Source organism: Phocoena phocoena, chromosome 1 (assembly GCF_963924675.1).
Source record: "Phocoena phocoena chromosome 1, mPhoPho1.1, whole genome shotgun sequence".
NCBI lineage: Eukaryota > Metazoa > Chordata > Mammalia > Artiodactyla > Phocoenidae > Phocoena > Phocoena phocoena.
In genome coordinates, this window is record NC_089219.1 from 69,162,005 (window position 1) to 69,184,269 (window position 22,265).

At 34.7% G+C, this 22,265-nt stretch overlaps 1 protein-coding gene and 1 non-coding gene across 2 annotated transcripts in view; one reads left to right on the forward strand and one right to left on the reverse strand.

Moving 5' to 3' along the window:
- Nucleotides 1-22,265, reverse strand: part of ADGRL4 (adhesion G protein-coupled receptor L4) — a 117,756-nt gene that overhangs the window by 31,243 nt on the left and 64,248 nt on the right. Inside the window, exons 4-9 of the mRNA XM_065886414.1 lie at nucleotides 12,893-12,963; nucleotides 11,766-11,945; nucleotides 11,475-11,658; nucleotides 9,922-10,038; nucleotides 6,076-6,281; nucleotides 325-498 (exon numbers count right to left, since the gene is read on the reverse strand). Of these exons, the coding sequence (XP_065742486.1) occupies nucleotides 325-498; nucleotides 6,076-6,281; nucleotides 9,922-10,038; nucleotides 11,475-11,658; nucleotides 11,766-11,945; nucleotides 12,893-12,963 (932 nt within the window). The remainder of the gene's footprint in view (nucleotides 1-324; nucleotides 499-6,075; nucleotides 6,282-9,921; nucleotides 10,039-11,474; nucleotides 11,659-11,765; nucleotides 11,946-12,892; nucleotides 12,964-22,265) is intronic.
- On the forward strand, nucleotides 12,680-12,787 carry LOC136141240 (U6 spliceosomal RNA). Its single transcript, XR_010657720.1, has one exon. It is a non-coding gene; the product is annotated as a U6 spliceosomal RNA (small nuclear RNA).

Sequence of the window (22,265 nt, forward strand, 5' to 3'; positions counted from 1 at the left end):
CATGATACTTTAAAATGTATAAATGGTCCTTAAAAGCTGCATTAAAAACTAAGAGTCAATGGATAGATATTTAATACACAATCTACTAGATATTATAGATTAGGTAAGTCTTACACTAAGAATAACCAAAGATCCAAACTAGATATGTCATAGAAGGCAGGTAAGAAAAGAAAGACTAAAAAAAAGGTAATGTTGAGATTGTATCAGTAAATTAAATATGCTATTTATACCCAAAGAAAACATATAAAAATTAAATATTCTCTTGAATGACATAAAGAAGAAGAAAAAACAGATTTATAAATATGAATTGGAAAATTGGCTTACAATAGAAGAACCAGAAGACATCAAAATTGCAAAATGTGTCAGGTGGTTACAGCTGCATGAGGTGTGGGTCACATTTGAGTATGTCACCTCACAGCCCTCCGAAGACCAGCTGCCATTCATGGTGTCAGGTAAGTAGTTCCAAAATGCACATTGACTCCTATACTTATCTGTGGTCTGAAAAAGAGACATTTTACTGACAGGAAAAAGAGAAAAATTTACACATACGACATCGTTTTGGTTATATTTAAAATACCATTTTGCATAGCAATATAATTAAAACCATGCCTAAAAAGTAAAGCATAAAATCAATGCTAATAAGTGAATGCTACTGTTGTGTGAAAAAACTGAAGTTTATACTGCAATCATGCTATATTTTATCAATCCTGTGTCACGCATTTGTGAGAATTATTGTCAATTGAGATCATGTAGGTCATTTAGAATGGTGCATGACATATCTCATTATCTTCGATAAATGTTTATTGGATATACACTAGATATTAGTCATTGATCCAGGTGCTAAAAATACAGCACTGAACAAAACAAAAAAAGTGTTTGTGTTTTTTTTTTGTTTTTTTTTTTTTTTTTGCGGTAGGCGGGCCTCTCACTGCTGTGGCCTCTCCCGTTGTGGAGCACAGGCTCCGGACGCACAGGCTCAGCGGCCATGGCTCACGGGCCCAGCCGCTCCACGGCATGTGGGATCTTCCCGGACCGGGGCACGAACCCGTGTCCCCTGCATCGGCAGGCGGACTCTCAACCACTGCGCCACCAGGGAAGCTCCGTGTTTCCGTTATTGACCTTACATTCTAATGAGGAGATAAGAAATTATTAAACAAAATAAATAAGCTAGGGAAAGGAGAACAGAAGTAATCTGAGGAGGCTTTTCCTAATAAATGACATTTAAGCAAATACTTCAATTAAGTGAGAGTGTGAGTCCTAAAGACTTGGGAACAGAGGGTTCCGTACAGCTTGAATAGAAAATGGAAAACCTCTGAAGTGAGACTCAATGAAGGTCTTCCAGAAACATCTAGATGCCAGTGCAGTTCAAGCAATGAATGAGGTAAAGGGTACTGAGTGTAAGATCAGAGATAGACAGGGGCTGATCAAATAGACTACAGGAAGGTTGTTCAATAAATAGCAGAGTTCTCCTTATCATATATTAATATTAACTAATCATAACACAATACTTAATGCACTGTAAGTTTTAATAAGTTACTCATAGAATGCTGTATACCTATGCTTGTGTCTTGTAGAAATAAAAACTGTTTACAATTATATAACAATTTATAGTTAACTAGGTGCTTTCTTACCTACTTTGTTTAATTTGATCCTCAAAAGAGCCCTGTGAGTGGGTATTGTGTTGAGAGACCAAGAGATGTCAAAAAAAATATGCAAGACTAATCATTGATAAGTGGAGTAAAACAGAACCAAATGCAAATCTTCAGACAACTATTCATTAAAGAAAATATTAGTTGAGTATCAAATATAGGCACTGTGCTAGCAGCCATGGATTCTTAGTTGAAAAGATAAAGCATCTGCCCTCAAGGATGACAGAAGCCCAGATGATTTTAATACAATTAGACAGTTGCTTTAATGGCCTATATAGAAAATCCAACACTTAGATCAATAGTTGGAGCACTGGCCATTTCGATTGGAGTAAGTCTAGGAAGACGGTGATTGAACTAAAATTGGAGAGATGACAAGAAATTTTTCAAAGAGGTCATGCTATGTGAAGAAAATTGAAACTCTACATCCAGTTGCCCCAAAACTGCCAGGAAAATACCCAATCCCACTCTTGTTAAAAAAACAAACACACAGATAAGCTAGAGGAGCCAGAAAGACTCTAGAATTGAGGAACTAGAGTCAGCTGAGAGTGCATCACTCAAAAAACAGGGGTTAAGTGAGGGTCTGTCTACATGCTGAGCACCCACCATTGCCCACCACTTTCTTTTTATCCTCCTAATCCTTGTAGTGAGCTTCTGTCTTTAGGCATGAGACTAAAAGGTTTCTGAGAAACTAAAGGCCGAAGAGAAATGACTTTTAGGTAGTGATCTTCAGGATATTCCAGTGCAATGGCCAGAAACTAGCCTGATGATAACCCTCTAGGGAGGCACACCACTGCCACAAGCCACCTGAACACACAATCATCTTTCAAATGTCTCATTATTAGATATGGGTGGATGGCCATGAACCACCAGACCTCCGAGGACACACTCTACCATGAAAGACAAAGAACAAAAAGCCAACAAGCCAAACAGAGGAAATCACGAGCAAAATAATGTAGGGAGTAGAACACAGGTTTTTTTTTAAATATAAATACTACCCCAGAGAAATACTGCACCCATGAAACAAAAGTAGAGTTCAAAAAATAAGGGTGCTCTGTTATAATTAAGTATAAAGTAGAAATAAAATATGTTAGCAGGAAAAAAAAATGTAAAGGAAAACTTAAAATGAAAAAAAAAAAAGACCTTAGAGGCTCAGTTGGAGAGTCCAATATTTACATAAGAATAACAAGAGAAGAGACCAGAGATACTGGAGAGGAAGAAATTAGCAAAGAAATAATAATAGAAAATTCCCTAAAACTGAAGACCATACATTTTCAGACTGAACAGACTCACATAAATGCCTAGTACAATTAATAAAGAAAGATCCACACCAAGGTTCATCTTTGATTGAATCCTGAGAATAAAGATAAGATCTCAAAAGTTTGAGAGAAAGAGACAGATCACTTGCAAAAGAATGCAAATTTTAAGTAAAATATTAATTGCATGAAACTTCCCCAGGTTAACCTGGAAAGCTAGAAAAAAATGAGCAAGGTCTAGAAAATTCTGAAGAAAAAATTATTCACAATTTATAACTCTATACCATGGAATTTATCTAAGTGTACGGATAAGATAGAAATATAGTATATACTTAGCTAAAAAGGTAATGCAAGAGCTCAAAAACTTGACTTTCTGGGCACCTTTCTCAAGAGTCACTGGAGAATATGCCACCAAAATATAGAGATAAACCAAGAAAGAGGAATCGTTGGTTCAAGGAAACATTGAATCTGACACAGAAGAGAGGAGAGTTGCATGCCCAGGATGACGGTGACAGAGATGTCCAGGCTGATAGCTATACAGAAGGCAAAGGGTAGACCATCCAGACAGGATCAAGTTCACAGAGGCCTAACAAGGATGTCTCCAGAACATTAATTTAGCTGATAATCTTATGTATTTGAATGTTTTATAAGAAGATTTATAGTACTGTCAGAAAGTTTGGGGACTAATTAGTAATGGATAAATAGAAATCTAAGCAAGCTAAATTAAGGAAATTTACTAACACCAGGAAAATTGTTCAGCCTCATGATTCAGCTGTGTATAACACATTGAAAACTGATTTAACCCAAAATTTGATGAAGCATGGGAGGATGAATAGTTGGGGGAGTGTGTGGATCACAGGGGAGGACATGTATAAGAAAATTAAATCCACATTTTCTATAGATGAAGGCAATAGATCATATCTATTTTTTAAAAGCTTAAAAAAATAAGAGGAGTTATTAAGTTTGGGGTGAAAGAGATAGAGGGTCAATGGAAAATGCTCTCCCATTTTGTAGGAGGCCAGAAACTTCAGCCTATTTGTTAGCTGAGACACTGGGACCAATGTGGAGACATCCAGGAAAGTTGAGGTAATGGACAAAGCTTAATTTCTTGGGAGGTAGGTGGGGGAGTGATTCAGAGAACAGCATCAGGCAGGAGAGTATCTTAGCTGTGGAAGAATGGATTCTGGAGAAAAACTGTGGGTATGAAACTTTGTTCTACCAGTTGTTACTGAGTGACCACGGGCAAGGCATTTAATCTTTCAGAGTCTCAGTATCCTCATCTGTGAAATGGAGATAACAGTACATACCTCATAGGGTTCTTGTGGGAGTTAAAGTAAATAACTTAGAGCAAAGCATGTTTCCATATAAGCATTATTAAAGTATTGGTTGCTATAATTATTATCATTATTATTATCTGTATTATTATAACAACTATAATTAATATTTCTCTACAGTAATGAAGTATATACTAGTTGGTGAAGTTGCAATTATCAGGGAATCAGGAAGTGGAAGGTGTTACATATGAAATAACTTTAATTTTCCTAGAGAATAAAATGGTATCCAAATTTTATTCTCAGAGGGAAGCAATTGATTAGGTAAATGTATTGTCAGAGGAAAGAGATGAAATTTCAGAGTGGTCATTGCTTTGAATGGGAAAATAATTTGAACAGAGAAGAAGATTAAGGACAATCAAGTTTTCTCATTAAGTATGGTGAAGAACTCTTGTGTAAATGTGTGTTTTGTTTTGTTGCTATGTCAAACAGAGATGGGAGAAGTGGGTTGTCCTTGGCACCTCTTCAGCTGCCAAAACATTCCACTGGTAAAAACTGTAGAAAAACCATAAGACCATGTAAAAGAACAATGTTTGTTTTCTAGTATCAAAAGGTCATTTGCATTTAGCATCTGAAAATATCTAAATTTAGTTTCCATTCTTAAAACATTTCACACCTTCTTTTTCCCTCAACAGAATGCCCACCATTGTTTAGGTTTGACCTACTATTTACTTGCAATTTCTATACATTTTGTTTCTCTCTACATCAGATGTCTGTCTTTACAGTGACACATTTGTACTGTATGGAAGCATATAGAGTGGCCCCTCGATATTCACAGGGGAGTGATTCCAGGGCCCCTGCGCATTCTGAAATCCACGGATACTCAAGTTACTTTCGTAAAATGGAGTAGTATTTGCATATAACCTATGCACATCCTTATGTATACTTTAAATCATCTCTAGATTACTTATAAAACTCAATACAATGTAAATGCTATGTAAATAGTTGACGGGCTGCAGTAAATTCAAGTTTTGCTTTTTGGAACTTTCTGGAATTTTGTCCCTTGAATATTTTCCATTTGCGTTTGGTTGAATTCATGGATGTGGAACCTGTGGATACGGAGGGCTGACTATATGTTCTTTTAATCCCCTGTTTCCCATAAACATGCAAATACAATTGCCCAGCTTCAAGGTTCTCCAAATAGAGTTTCTGAGGCACTTTAATTATGTACTAGGATTGAAATTCAATTGAAAGCCCAACAAACCATTAACTGTAAAAATGCAGCAAACAATATGATTTTGAGTTTCCCCTTCACTTTTAGGTCTATAAAAACCCTAAATACTTAGTTATTTCTAATCATTTTTTTTTTATTGTATAGTTTTAATTATACATGGGTTTGAAAAAAGATTTAGAATAACAATAAAAGAGTAAAGTGTTCTCAGATAATTTCTTTATGAAATATTATGAACTTCTCTATGATTTTATTTTAATCGGCACCCAAATCCCTGCAAGTATTATTTTATATGACAATTAACCAAACACCTCCCTCATTATACAAGTAACATTTATCTCTTTAATACTTTTTTATAACTTCTTCCTTGAAGGGCCGGAGACTTCCAAAATGAACAATGTACTTAAAAATAAAACTAAATTGTAGCTTAATTTCAGATAATCAAATACATAAAATTCTTTGGTATTTATTATAAAATTTAAAGAGCGCTGAAAGTACAAAAATATTTTATAGAAAAATTAGTTGAAACCACTTTACTCTTTTATTTCAATTTTGAATTTGCATTTTTAAACTCAAGAACTCACATACAATTAAAGCGACACTACAAAAACATGTTCATTTCTCTGAATGCTTCACAATTATAATCAATAGTCAACAGAAACACAACTTACCTTTATGTGATTTAATGTAAATGTTATTTTTTCGAATTCATACAATGTGGGTGGGTTTGAGCTAATTGAGACTGAAATTACTGAAGAGATGACTCTTCCCTCCTCTTCAGCTTTATCATAACTTTGAGGTTCCAATAAGATGTTGTCAGACGATGAAAATAGAGGACCAATACTCTTATAATATAAAAATGCAACTGCAACACTGCCTGTCAATCAAATAAGTGTATTCAGTGAAATTCTTAAAATAAACATAAAAATTGACCAAAGGGAGTCATACGAATTCCCAGATACTGAAATGTGGGTCATAATATATCTATGCTTACATCATCCAACCATATTAAGACATATTCTCTGACCTCTGTGACTCTGAAACTGATTGTGGACTGTAGCATTCCCTTGGCACAGACTATATTTAGGAGAAAAATAGTCCTAGATAAATTTACATCCAAGTGCTGACTAAGAACCAAGGAGTAAAGTATATTCACTTGAAAAATAAAATTTTGACTTACTACTTTGCTGGGAAAATATATGAATTAGAAAGATATTGGGAGAAAATTATCACAGATTTACAGTATTAGGAAAGTTTAGAATTGAAAGAGTTGTGAGATGCCACTGAGTTCAACATCATGCCCACTGAAATGCTTCCTCTTTAAATTCATGACATATAGTTATGCCGACACAGCATAGGGAATTTATTGCCTTTCGAGGCAGCCATTTATTTGAACCCCTGACACTCCCCAAATGCAGCACATCAGCACATAACCAGATACTAGAAATGTTACCTGATCAGTATAGACTATCACATGCCTATTTTTCCCTTAGCCTGGACACTACACCTATTTTAACGGATCTCAAATTGCCTTGGTTTTTGAGATCATTATCAGCAGCTCATTATCACTGATATTAAGTGTGTGTGAACAACTCAACATGGACAACTATTATCTTTTAAAATTCCTGTTGTCACTTAGGTCACATTCCTTCTCTGTCGTACAGAATTACGGACAGTAAATTGAGGAATTTATATTCAGAATTTACTCTTGGAGTTAGAAGTTCTGGTTTTAGTCATTTCTCCTACTTGTGTGTCCCTGGGTAAACTTGAGTTTTCTCATGTATAACATGGTGGTAGTGATATTCCCTCTGGCTATTTACTAGGATAAGGTGGAGACCAAATGAAATTATACGATAGAGTCTTCTATAAAATTTAAGATGCTATATTAATATGATTATTGTTATACTTATTAACTAGAAATGTTATATGTTTGCTTTAGATACTTGGACAAATTAGGAAGAACTCTATCATATTCATTTTCCCTCAAATTTGTGACACCAGCAAATAATTTGAAAAGCATAAATTAATCAAAATCATTAATACAAATGTTGATAATGTCATCAAAAACAAAGGTCTGTGATATAATGCTGGAACCATCCACATCACAATATCACACTAATAGCTACTATTCTTTGGATATGGTTATGTGAGCTAGAAGTTGCAAAAATGTGTCACTATTCACATTTTCTATCTTAGTATAAAAAGGCACCCCAAGATACTGCTAAGAGCCTTGCTGAAATTCAGATACATTACACATTTTCCTAAACTGCCAGCCCAGAAAACTTGTATCAAAAAAATAATGTAAGTATAACATGGTTGGGCTAGTGAAATTGTGATGGCTCCAGATGACAACTAGCCCAGCATTTGCTATGGACAGACCAGGGATGGAAGCAGAACCTGGTAAACCTCTTAGGGGAACTTGACCTAGTCCAGCTAATGAACCAGTTCATGCAACAGCAACTTCTCAGAGGTTGTAGTAGTGGGTGGTCCAAAATCAAATGAAGCACCAAAGAGATAACATGGATTTAAAAATCTATCACTCTGATACTTTCTAAAGGAAAATATTTATTTAACATCAATTTTTGACTTTGGGTAAAAGGAGACTCATGCCACGTAGAACGGTCCAAAATCCCTTTTTCATCTTTTTCTGAATATTGATCCAGTATTTGTTCATTCTTTTTAAATCATTTGGAACCTATTTTAATTCCCATGATTTCTCACTAATTCTAGGCCTGATCTAGCTTTTAACTCTCATATCAGATCTGTACCTATTTTCAGTAAACTAGGGGTTCATTCACTAATAATAGGCACTAAAATTCAGTATATAAAAAAGATTAAAAATCCATCTGTGCCACCCTTATTTTCCTCCTAATGATACTATGCAGCTTTTAACTAATGAATGTTTTTATTAAGGAAGTTTGTCAATAAATGAATAATCACATGTAGACATCATTGAGTGGGTTTGATCAGTTTCTTACACTTGTCCTTATTTTGAAGATTCAACCTTGAGGAAAATAAATTTTCTCCCTCTGCTTTCTTGAGAGCTGATATTACTGTCCCTTTCAAATGTCAGCGTTTGCATGCGTGATTATGAAATGTAACAAAACTACCATACACTAAGACACGATCTCTTCGAGATATTAATTCCATGACAATTTCATCATCTGTCACTATGATAAGTATTTTCAATGTCTTTATTCTCAACTTCCAAATACTACTCAAATTGTCTTTGAAAATACAACAGTTTAACACATTCTTTGGATTTGCTCCTAAATATTACGTGTGTGCTTGGTTAATTAGAATATGATGTAATGGGGTAAGAGCCATGGGTTCAATGGCAGTATGGTTTAGTTATTTTTGTTTTTTATGGCCATCTGTTTCTTACTTTTGAATAAATAATGACAAGAAAAAATGGAAAGGATAATATCAATGGATTAGAAAAAAATTCCCACATTAGTGCTGTAAAATTTTTTTTAAAAAGATGGTATTCTGAGAGGGAATGTGCAACAAGCTTTTTAACAGTAAAGACAACATATTTTTTAATGAAGTGATGTCTGTAAAAGTGACATATGTGTGTTATTGTATATATTTTCCGTTTGTACGTATGACCATCCACAATGCTTTGTGAAAATATTATAATTCATGTTTTATAGGTAATATATTTGACCTATATGTGAACAGCACCAATTCTATTATCAGCAGAGATTTTTTTTTTTCTAAGTGCATTGCACTACGAGAGCAGATAAATGGTTAAATTAAAATAGCAGCTTCTAGTTTGCCTGTGGTTAGGTGACAAGGTAAAGCTGGTCAGGGCTGATTTCTTTGTTACCTCCTTCTCTTCAAGTCTTAGTTCTGTACTATCTGTTGATGTACATAGAGACAAACCCGTTAGCTTCTTGTGCCTTAGTTCCATTATCCATAAAATGAGGCGATTAGGTTAGATAATCATAAAGTCACTTGCTAGTACTAGCATTCTCTGGTCCCATTTCTTAAGAAATCCTGCCTTTAGTTTAGCTGAAGAGTTTAGTGTACAAAAACTAAGAAATGAATGGGAGAGAAATCCACGCTTAAACAATAACTTTCTACCTTTTTGAACACTACCTCTATTCATCTTCCTCATACAATCCCAAATTCAGTCTTACAAGGAGGAATATGAAGGATTACTGAAGAAGAAATATTAGAAGAACTCTATGAAAATTATAGCATCTGACTGCTGCAAAATGAGGAATAAAATCACAGTTCCTTTGTATATTTCCACTGGGATCTTAACATTATTAGACAGTTACAGAGTTGGAGGATCGAGGACAAGAAGGATCTAGGTATCATCAGCTAAAATTCTACCCAGGTATTTTTATCATAATGAAAATCTCAAATATAAATATGGAAATTCTGTGTATAAACATAAAATATTTTTCTATAGAAAACCACACAAGTTATATGCACATATGATACAATCAAATGTATGGTATTTATTGCAAAACATTGAAATATTGTATATAAGATTGTCAAAGTCCTACCATTTGAATCATATGCAGCTTTTCTATTTGGAAATATCTTTATATTATCTCCGTCCATATTCATATGGGGATGAATATGCTTCATGTGATATGAATCAAAAAAGAAAACTTTGAGAGCTGAAACAAAATCATGAAAATAATAAATTCTCTGAAATTAGTTTAATCAATGTATTTATTTAGTTAGAGACAATTTCATCCATCATTGTTATATTTCAACTTCTTAATTATGGCAGGTAGAATGAACATATTCTGAACATGATGTTTGGACATTATAATTTGTATTTAAAAATCTGATTCAAGTTTATTTGTTTGATTTCACTATAGCATTCATGGTTTAATTCTAACTTTATTGAATAAAATAAAAGAAAATATGTATGTACACAAAGAAGTTATAAATCATAATTACTAAAGCAGACAAGCAATTACAATGTATTAGAGGATGATATCTACAATATAATTTATTATATACAGAGTGATTGACTTAAATTCTTGAATAATAATTTCCTTACCTGGTGCATTTTCACCTTTTTCATGCAGGAACATCATAGAAATTTAGGCTCCTATATATGGTCACAATGTTTGCTACCTTAATTTTGAGTAACTGGTGAATCCCGATGAGTTAATGATTTTTGTATATCTATAGGTGCACAGCAGGATAACAACCAGAAATATAATAGGGGTGTATATGCAATGATTACTGCAGAAAGTGTACTTTGTTTCCTCAGAACAACTTTACAGGCAGCCTCAATTTGATCCAGATTCTTAATGTGTTAAGTATGAGATTTCATAATGTAAGGAAACATTCCAATTTGCTATGCTAATTACTTTATATTATCGAAAGGCAAAGGATTCCTAATGAGAAATTTAAATATACTACATTCAGGGCAAAGATATACGCCTAAAGGATTTCAACGTTAAAAATAAACATCTTCAACGTTCAACATTAGAAAAACAGGGAATGGTTACATAAAATGTGATCTATCCATAGACTATTGCAGAGACACTAAAAATTATGCTCATGGTACGGTTTTAGAAGTCAGGATGGTATAATCTTTATGGAGCAGGGAGTGGCTGCCGGGGGGATGAGGGGTCTTCTGGGGTGCTGTTTATACAGACGTGTTCACTTTGTGAAAATTTGTCAAGTTATATTCATTTGACATGTGCACTTTTCTGTCTGTTATACTTCAAAAAAAATTAAACTTAAAAAAATGAAATATACTACATCCAGAAAATCTGTCTGTACTATGATCGGTCAACACAGATCCTACCAAGTCATGAGATGACAAGGGAGTAATGGTCTCTGAGCATTTAAATGCTAAACAGTTCAGAGATAGAAAAAGGTGGAGGCTATAAGTAGGTGGCAAATCTTAGGCACTCATCCTTTTTATTCACACTTCATTCATAACTACTTTTGGGATATGCATCACCATTCATGTCTACATTGATAAAACAACTGCCAGTTTAATTAACAATATTTTAAAGACTTTTCTTCTCTTTTGAGAGTGGCTTGTGTGGAAAACTCGATTGCTTTGAAATTGACCTTGGCTTCTTACCTATATCACTTGAATTAGTATCAAACTGAGTGGTCTTTTGAAAGTTCTGAGATAGCCTTAAGGTAGCTTGCTCCACAGCATGTATCAGTTTTGTAAGATGAGTTCTTCTATGGTTTGTAGATAACTTGTCCCAAACTATAAATGTATCCTTTTGAACAAAATTATTCACAGTTTTTACAAATTCCTGTTGAAAAAAAAGTGTATCTTTTAAAAATGTTGGACTTTTACATTAATCACAAATGTAAGGAAAATTTTAAGCCTCAATTATGAGTTAAAGCTCAACATACTTACAGTAAGAGTTGAATTAGAAAGGGTGTCCTTGGCCGAATTCGTGCTATTCATATAACCCAGTAATGGGGATGATTCAGCTAATATTTCTATATATGTAATTATATCCATCGGTGAAAGATCTTTCACAGAATTTCTATAGACTTCTTGTAGCAAAGCTACAGGTTCTTCTATGTGCCTAATCTGAACAAAAATGAGCCCAGAGAAAGGAAACCAGTTTAAAGCACTACTAGATCTTTTCAAGAATAAATGTTGCATGATAAATATGTTCTGAGTTTTTTTTTTCTCTTATACATTAATAAGTTATCAGATTACACCTAAACCATAACACAAAGCAATGAAACCTGAAATTATTTACAAAGGATTAGCAAATAGCTTAAAAGGCATAGAATTTACTTCAGAAAGGCAATACATGTTTGAATTTATCATGTTAAAGTTAATTAAAATACATTATAACTTAATTTGAATTAGATTTTAATTAACCAGATAAATTTTTTTACATGATAAAATGGCAATGTGCTTTTACCTCATTGTTAATGAGTCATGTGAGACTCACACTTCTAATCTCAGGACAGTAATTTTATGAATGTCCTACTTTGTTTACTCTTTAAAATAGTATTTACTTTGGTGTCCAAAATCTAGTTGCATTCAGCTATGTCTCCTTAGAATTTGAAAATGGTCTGGGGTCAAAGTGTGTTTTTACTATTTTATCCATCCAATTTCTTTACATGTTGAAAATAACTTTTCAGTCTACTGAATAGTGAAAAAGTAACTTAAATTAAATATGTAGGTCTTCTTCAGTACTTTGGGGATTTTCAAATTAATCCTATCAAGTACTTAGATCTCTATACGTAAACAGTTTCAACTCTACATGAAGACCAACTGCTTGTTACTCTTTTAAAAAAAGTGACTTTGGAGTGCTCACTTCGGCAGCACATATACTAAAAATTGGAACGATACAGAGAAGATTAGCATGGCCCCTGCACAAGGATGACACGCAAATTCGTGAAGCGTTCCATATTTTATAAAAAAAAAAAAGAAAAAAAATAAAAGAAGTGACTTTGGAAAGAATTAAACTGAAACCAAAATGTCAAAATAGAACGTATTTTTAATTCAATACCTTTACTCACTTTTGTTAAAGTTTTATTAATATTCGCCGCAATACAGATATTATCTAAATGGCAGTCTGGATTCACAATTTCTGTAGAAAAAAAGATTATATATTAAGTCTTAAAAAATATTTTTCCTAAGATAATTATATTTATTTCAGTGATTTTGCTCACTTATTTAGACATTAAAAACATTCTTAACATTTGAGTTTCATTTTTGTTTATTTTATTCATGAAAATTCATTTAAATTTTTTTCATTATTCATTATTTTAAAATTTTATTCATAATAAAAATTCATTTATTTTTATTCATTAAAATGCAATATTTTATGGAAAATAGAATATTGTAGTTACCCTAAGGAAACAGGGTATGGTAATTACATAAAACATGTGGTCTACATCTTCCATTAAATAAAACTGTAACTTTTCTTATTCCATTTTATAGATAAAGGAATACTAGCACATTTCTTGGAAGATGTAGCTCTTTGATACTTCACAACTGTGTAGTACATATTTTATATGGTGCTTTGATAATACATAAAATATAACAATATAATTTACCTTGGCAATAAGTGCCATCATTAGGTGTGAACTGTGAGTTTCCTGTGGATGTATAACCTTCCTTGCAGGAGCAGTAATATCCACCATCCACATTTTCACACATTGCATGATCTCCACAGGCAAATGATTCATTGCATTCATCTATATCTGGGAATATTTGAAAAATTAAAATTTTAATTTAGTGCTTGTATAGTTGCTACCTTGTTGATAATAGTATTACATAGAGTTAGTGATTTCATGTAGAATTTTACAAGATAACAAGAAAAATTCCATCATTTGGAAAATGACAGAGCAAACTTAGCTGCATATATATATATATATATATATATATATATATATTTGTGTGTGTGTGTGTGTGGTACGCGGGCCTCTCACTGTTGTGACCTCTCCCATTGCGGAGCACAGGCTCCGGACGCGCAGGCTCAGCGGTCATGGCTCACGGGGGCAGCCGCTCCGCGGCATGTGGGATCTTCCCGGACCGGGGCACGAACCCGTGTCCCCTGCATCGGCAGGCGGACTCTCAACCACTGCGCCACCAGGGAAGCCCTGCATATATATTTTTAACTTTGATTTGGTCAATCCATTTTGACAATATATTGCAAATGTTATTCATAGACCAACGCTTGAATTGTTTTCTAAATAGCTTGATTCATCAACAAAGTCATTAGAGTAATTTCAATCATTGATGATGTAATATTTATTCCTAATTAGAGATCTAATTTTAAAAATACATTTAGAATTCTTTGTTTTCTAGTATTAAATTAAATTGATTGTAACAACTCAGTTTAGAGTAATCTGCAGGGCAAAAAGGAGTAGCCCATTTTCTTTCCAAAGCCTCATTTTTCCATATAAGTAAACCTAAAAATTAAGATGTAGCAGAATGTATGGTTCAACTCCCTTAAAATTTTACCAGAACTTATTACTTTTGTTCAGGTTATATTTTACTATGATTCTTAATACATGGTCATCAAAGGTAAAGTAACAAACTGTACAGAATTAAGTCTTAGATTTTCAGTAGCTATATATCAAAGCTACAATAAAAATGGTAAGTTATAAACTCACATAATTTATATTCTTAATTTAAATTTTTACATACTATAATGAATAGTGAAATATGTCTTAAGTTATAAATACAGAATAAATACTCTGCCAGTAGGCGGAGTTCCAATAGGGAATGATTCCAAGGAACTGAAGAGTCCAGATCATTACCTTAAACTAATGTAAAGATTTTTTTGCTCCTAGCCTAGCCCTGACATCTTAGAGCTTCACTATGTTAGATTAATGCATTAATCTGTAATCTTGCATATACAATTTGATTTTTTAAAGACTCATAGAGTGGCACAATCCTGTTTGCCATAATAAGGGGGAGTAATCAAAGTCCAATTAAAATGTCATCTAGCGAGTTATCTGAAATGTAGCTGATCCTCATTTCTCATTTTAAAAATGCAATAATGGCACACACACACAAAAAAACCCATTAAACCTCACACCACCAGAAACTGGAACTGACAGTAAGTCTCCTGCCAGTTCTTGAAGAAATTTCCATTAGCTAAGAAGGTGAGGGTACTGGACTTAGGAAGACTATTAACTCCCTGATGCTGCCCTAGCACCCTCACCCTCTTCCTTGAATTTCTATATATATGTGTTCATAAACTGCTACTCCACACAAAAAAAGGACAGAATAAAGGAGGAGGTGATAGCAGGTTGGCTCTTGGGATCTGGAGAATCATTAGCAAAATCATTCCAGGTTGGGCTGAAGTAAAGAAGTCAGGTGGGAGGGCAGACTAGAATTATTATTTTTCATGAGATCAATGAAGTGAGAAAAAAATATGAGAAAGCAAAAGACTAGTCTTTTGTGGAGCAGCGTTGAAGAAGTCATTTGTGCAGTACCCAAATGTGGATAATACCCCAGTGAAGGTGTGAAGAGATCCATGAAGTATCATAAATAGAAAAACTTATTTCATGGGAAAGAAAGCTGTGTTCTCTGAATACCCCCACTTCATATTTTCGGATACCTTCTATGGCTAACTGAAAATGAAGTGTTGATTTCTCCCAATTTCAAAAGTGCAACTTTTCTTGGGAACTTTTTCCTAAGCCCAATCTCTCAGCAATAAACTGATCTTAGCTTTACAAACTCCATTTGCATCCTCCCTCGTGCACTTTGGACACAGATGTACACAGTCTTGGTGTTCTTGAAGGTTTCAGCTTTCCCCTGTGCATCCTCCATACCCTGAGGTCATTATGTTGGGGTCTCTCCTCTGGTTCCAGCCCTCCCAGCACCCGCTCAGCTGTCTGCTATCCCAGCACGTCAGCTTTGGACCAACTAGGGTATTTCAGCTTCTGAATTCACCAAGTGACAGAATGTTAATCTGTAAAAATAATGAAGTCATACTCTGGGAAATAAACATTTGAGATTAAGATTAGGCAAATTTTTATATTCTGACTCCAAATATTCTAAAAGAATATCACTCACCCTACCAAAGTAATGTTTTTCAAACCTCAATCATCCTTAATGAAAGACATGTTTTCTAAATTGTTTATACTTTCCTTGTTTACATTATTGTTTCTCTAATTTTTACTAAAATGTAGACATAAGGTTTGCTGAATTTGATATCCTTCTCAATTTTGGCCTCAGTATTAGAACTTACTGAGTTTAACCTAGTAACAGGTACAGAGTGTGTGACCACCACAACTGGCTGTGTGTCAGGGTAGTCAAAGAGCTTCCACTATCCTTAGCATATCACTCTATGCCTCCTTGCTACCTAGTAATATAAAGAGGTTCATAAAATACTGAAAGAGTATCCCAGGCCCAAAAGGGATGAAACTGGCTTAGCCAAAATGAATGTGACCGCCATTTTACATTGAGATCCATTACTAACATCTCTTGCAATTTCTTGTAGGGCCTAATTAAATCTAATAAAACTACTATATATCCTCCTTCTTACAGGCAAAGGCCCTGTAGAAGACCTTAATTCAAATCTTGATTCTAATACTCATTAGCTCTGTGACCTTGGGTAGGATTATAAAAATACTCTTAACTCAGAAGAGTTCTTTTTCATTACCAACGAGGAAATGTATGTAAAGGTGTTTGGAGGGATGCCTAAGATATAGTAGGTACCTGATATTGTAATTGGGAATCAGGTCCAGTGATTCTATTCATATTGTGTGATTTCTTAATAGCAGGAGCCCTGTGAGTATGTAGGTTTGGAGAAAACACATTGATAATGAGTGTCTCATTAAATTGCCATGTTTTGGTACTCCTAGAGCTGTAAAAGAGAAAAAGAACCCCTTCCCCCATTTTCATGAAAGCTAAATTGCTGTTGTATAATTATTTCAGTGAGGCTACAATTGACAAACTATATTTAATAACTGATCCACTTTTTCCACTACCAACCTAACACTCAACACTAATAACTCGATTTCGCTAAATGTAAGTACATCATAACACACATTTCCTTGTTTTGCATGTCAAAAAATTCATTTGCTACTTTTTCATTAATAAGGTTATGCTTGTTTTTCATGTCTACAATGAGCCAACACAGCAGTATTTTATCATAATCTTCTTTCAAAACATGATCATATGATTGTTTTGATTTTTATAATTTTTATAATTTTCATCAATAACTGAATTTTCTAATGTTGTTTAACTCATACACTGAAAAGAAAAGATACAATGTAGTGGAAGCAATTTGCAAAAACAAAATTGAATGTTAATATTATTCAAAGCCAGAAAACAAATCTGTATTTATCAGGGTACCTAAGGCAATAGGACATAAAAAATTATAAGTAGTGAACACTGCTCTTAAGCACACAGAAAACGTGAAGAAATTCTTGGGTTCTACTCATTTGGTTTTGGGAGAGTCACTTTACCATTGGATGCCTCAGTTTCCCTACTTGTGAAATGTGAGTCTAAAACAAGGTCTCTTGGGAGCTGGGCACCAGACGTTCTGTTTTACTCTGATTCCAAGGAGAAGAAAAATAGGCAGGATGCTCAATCTCACTCAAAGCCTTCTGCAATGAAATTACCTCATCCATGGAAAATAGTATTTGAATATAGACTAAAGATATAGAATTTTGCTAGGGTCATTTCTTGCCCTGTACTGCAGTTTTTCATTATGTTTTGTTCATATTTTCTGTTTCTTCCTGGTTCAGTCTTGGAAGCTTATACCTTTCTAAGAATTTGTCCATTTCTTCCACGTTGTCCATTTTGTTGTCATAGAGTTGCTTGTAGTAGTCTCTTAGGATGCTATGTATTTCTGTGGTGTCTGTTGTGACTTCTTTTTCATTTCTAATTTTATTGAGTCCTCTCCCTCTTTTTACTGGTGAGTCTGGTTAATGGTTTATCAATTTTGTTTATCTTCTCAAAGAACCAGCTTTTAGTTTTATTGATCTTTGCTATTGTTTTCTTTGTTTCTATTTCATTTATTTCTGTTCTGATCATTATGATTTCTTTCCTTCTGCTAACTTTGGGGTTTTTCTTTTCTTCTTTCTCTAGTTCCTTTAGGTGTAAGGTTAGATTGTTTACTTGAGATTTTTCTTGTTTCTTGAGGTAGGCTTAGCTATAAACTTCCCTCTTAGAACTGCTTTTGCTGCTTAGAACTGCTTTTGCTGCATCCCATAGTGTTTTCATTGTCATTTGTCTCTAGGTATTTTTTGATTTCCTTTTTGATTTCTTCAGTGATCTCTTGGTTATTTAGTAACGTGTTTAGCCTCCACGTGTTTGTGTTTTTTACATTTTTTCCCTGTAATTGATTTCTAATCTCATAACGTTGTGGTCAGAAAAGATGCTTGATATGATTTCAATTTTCTTAAATTTACTGAGGCTTGATTTGTGACCCAAGATGTGATCTATCCTGGAGAATGTTCTGTGCGCACTTGAGAAGAAAGTGCAATCTGCTGGTTTTTGGATGGAATGTCCTATAAATATCAATTAAATCTATCTGGTCCATTGTGTCACTTAAAGCTTTGTTTCCTTATTTATTTTCATTTTGGATGATCTGTCCATTGGTGTAAGTGAGGTGTTAAAGTCCCCCACTATTATTGTGTTACTGTTGATTTCCTCTTTTAGAGCTGTTAGCACTTGCCTTATGTATTGAAGTGCTCCTATATTGGGTGCATATATATTTATAATCATTATATCTTCTTCTTGGATTGATCCCTTGATCATTATGTAGTGTCCTTCCCTGTCTCTTGTAACATTCTTTATTTTAAGTCTATTTTATCTGATATGAGTATAGCTACTCCAGCTTTCTTTTGATTTCCATTTGCATGGAATATCTTTTTCCATCCCCTCACTTTCAGTCTGTATGTGTCCCTAGGTATGAAGTGGGTCTCTTGTAGACAGCATATATATGGGTCTTGTTTTTGTATCCATTCAGCAAGCCTGTGTCTTTTGATTGGAGCATTTCATCCATTCATGTTTAAGGTAATTATCGATATGTATGTTCCTATGACCATTTTCTTAATTGTTTTGGGTTTGTTTTTGTCAGTCCTTTTCTTCTCTTGTGTTTCCCACTTAGAGAATTTCCCTTAGCATTTGTTGTAGAGCTGGTTTGGTGGTGCTGAATTCTCTTAGCTTTTGCTTGTCTGTAAAACTTTGATTTCTCCATCGAATCTGAATGAGATCTTTGCAGGGTAATCTTGGTTGTAGGTTCTTCCCTTTCATCACTTTAAGTATATCGTGCCACTCCCTTCTGGCTTGTAGAGTTTCTGCTGAGAAATCAGCTGTTAATCTTATGGGAGTTCCCTTGTATGTTATTTGTCATTTTTCCCTTGCTGCTTTCAATAATTTTTCTTTGTCTTTCATTTTTGCCAATTTGATTACTATGTGTCTCGGCCGTGTTTCTCCTTGGGCTTATCCTGTATGGGACTTGCTGCGCTTCCTGGACTTGGGTAGCTATTTCCTTTCTCATGTTAGGGAAGTTTTTGACTATAATCTCATCAAATATTTTCTCTGGTCCTTTCTCTCTCTCTTCTCCTTCTGGAACCTCTATAATGTGAATGTTGCTGCATTTAACGTTGTCCCAGAGGTCTCTTAGGCTGTCTTCATTTCTTTTCATTCTTTTTTCTTTATTCTGTTCCACAGCAATGAATTCCACCATTCTGTCTTCCAAGTCACTTATCCGTTCTTCTGCCTCAGTTATTCTGCTATTGATTCCTCCTAGTGTAGTTTTCATTTCAGTTATTGTATTGTTTATCTCTGTTTGTTTGTTCTTTAATTCTTCTACATCTTTGTTAAACATTTCTTGCATCTTCTCGATATTTGCCTCCATTCTTTTTCTGAGGTCCTGGATCATCTTCACTATCATTATTCTGAATTCTTTTTCTGGAAGGTTGCCTATCTTCACTTCATTTAGTTGTTTTTCTGGGGTTTTATCTTGTTCCTTCAACTGGTATATAGCCCTCTGCCTTTTCATCTTGTCTATCTTTCTGTGAATGTGGTTTTTGTTCCACAGGCTGCAGGATTGTAGTTCTTCTTGCTTCTTCTGTCTGCCTTCTGCTGGATGAGGCTATCTAAGAGGCTTGATAGGAGGGACTCGTGGTGGGTAGAGCTGACTGTTGCTCTGGTGGGCAGAGCTCAGTAAAATTTTAATCCACTTGAATGTTGATGGGTGGGGCTGGGTTCCCTTCCTGTTGGTTGTTTGGCCTAATGCAACCCAACACTGGAGCCTATCTGGGCTCTTTGTTAGGGCTAATGACAGACTCTGGGAGGGCTCACGCCAAGGAGTACTTCCCAGAACTTCTGCTGCCAGTGTCCTTGTCCCCTTGGTGAGCCACAGCCACCTTCCGCTTCTGCAGGAGACTCTCCAAAACTAGCAGGTAGGCCTGGTTCAGTCTCTCCTGGGGTCACTGCTCCTTCCCCTGGGTCCCGATGCACACACTACTTTGTGTGTGCCCTCCAAGAGTGGAGTCTCTGTTTCCCCCAGTCCTGTCAAAGTCCTGCAATCAATTCCCACTAGGTTTCAAAGTCTGATTCTCTAGGAATTCCTCCTCCCATTGCCAGACCCCCAGGTTGGGAAGCCTGGCGTGGGGCTCAGAACCTTCACTCCAGTGGGTGGACTTCTGTGGTATAAGTGTTCGCCAGTCTGTGAGTCACCCACCAGCAGTTATGGGATTTGATTTTACTGTGATTGCACCCCTCCTACCATCTCATTGTGACTTCTCCTTTGTCTTTGGACGTGGGGTATCTTTTTTGGTGAGTTCCAGTGTCTTCCTGTCGATGATTGTCCAGCAGCTAGTTGTGATTCTGTGTTCTCGCAAGAGGGAGTGAGAGCACATCCTTCTACTCCGCCATCTTGGTTCCTCCTCATTATGTTTTTATAGAGGTTCTTAATGACTATAATTACCAGACATGTCAAATTTAAGGATCAGCTAAACTTTCAAATCAGAAACAATGTACTACAAGGTGATACACTAATGTAAAAAGGAAATAGAATTATGGTTCTCTGTTCAAATTCCCTGAGGATTATCACAGTTCACAAGGAAAATTACTATAGGACTGGGGGAAAAAAAGGAAAAGAAATACATGTTCTGCTTCTTAAAAAAGTTTAATCTTTAAGGAAAACAAAACTGGTGAGGAATAACAATTTTCCAGAGAATGACTTTTTTCACCAAATAATCCATCAAACAAAACAGGTAGAAATTGAAGGACTCAATATTGGGTATTGGGTTTTAATCTAAGTTATTGTTTACTGATTACTTAAAATAGCTAAAGGGGGAATTAGCAAAAATGCAGGGCCCTTCTACAGTATCTCAATAATAATTGAGTACTGGGAGAAAGAGGCTTATATTACAAATATATTACAACACTGTAAAATGTTGGCTTTCAGTTATCTTTGTGTGTGTGTTTTCTCTGTATCTGTGATTAATTTTTTTATAAATAGGAATTCTTTACTTTCAAGGAATACAGAGAGAGAAATATATATCCCTTTGTGAACTGAGGCATATTAAAAGTAAACATGATCAGATGAAAAGACAGATGTCTTCTAGAGACAAGAGGGAATGGAGAGCACAGTTAAAATTGTATTAAATTCCAGTGATTAAGATGTCATAAGTTGCATTTCTTCATTAACTAGAACTTTTCTAGTAAAGCTTATACAGGTACATAGTTTGAACTTATCTACTAAAGATAAAATAGGCACACATTATATAACATTCTAAAACTAGAGACAAGAGTTTAGGTGTGAGAAGAACAAAGAGTGGGGTACTAGGTTTTCTGGGAAAATTCTAATTTCTTGCGTATATTGTAATGCTATAATCCAATAAAAATTTTTGCTGCAAACAATAAAGACAAAATTATAATTCAACAGAAATAGCATTATTTTCTCATATTTTAAATCATTTATGCCCTTGCAAAGTTGATCCACTGCATTTGCATGATCCAGATTCATGTGAGATTTAAATGGCCACCCATTTAAGACTCCTGTGGAAATACCAATGGCTTTCTAGATACAAGACTGTGATTCTAATCTTCCCTTTACCCTAAATGTGTGAATCTGGAATAGCTCTTCACTTCCTTTGGCTATAATATGAGAATAAAATCTACCTGGTTTATGTAGCAGAGAAAATGCTGTGAACCATAAGCACACAAGACAGGATAATTTCTTTGATACAGACATTTCACCAATAAATTCTCTTTGAACATTATCTCCTGACTATCATGTGTGTTAATGATAACATTGCCAGACTTCTCCTTAGCTCACTGATGAGAACCTCACTAGAAGCTCATCAAAGGCTTTAGGGTGATCTATATTGATTTAGACATCTCTCATTCATTTAACTATGGAAAGTAGAAGCAGCACCTTACTCCTGCCCATGTTGCATGTACAGTCCT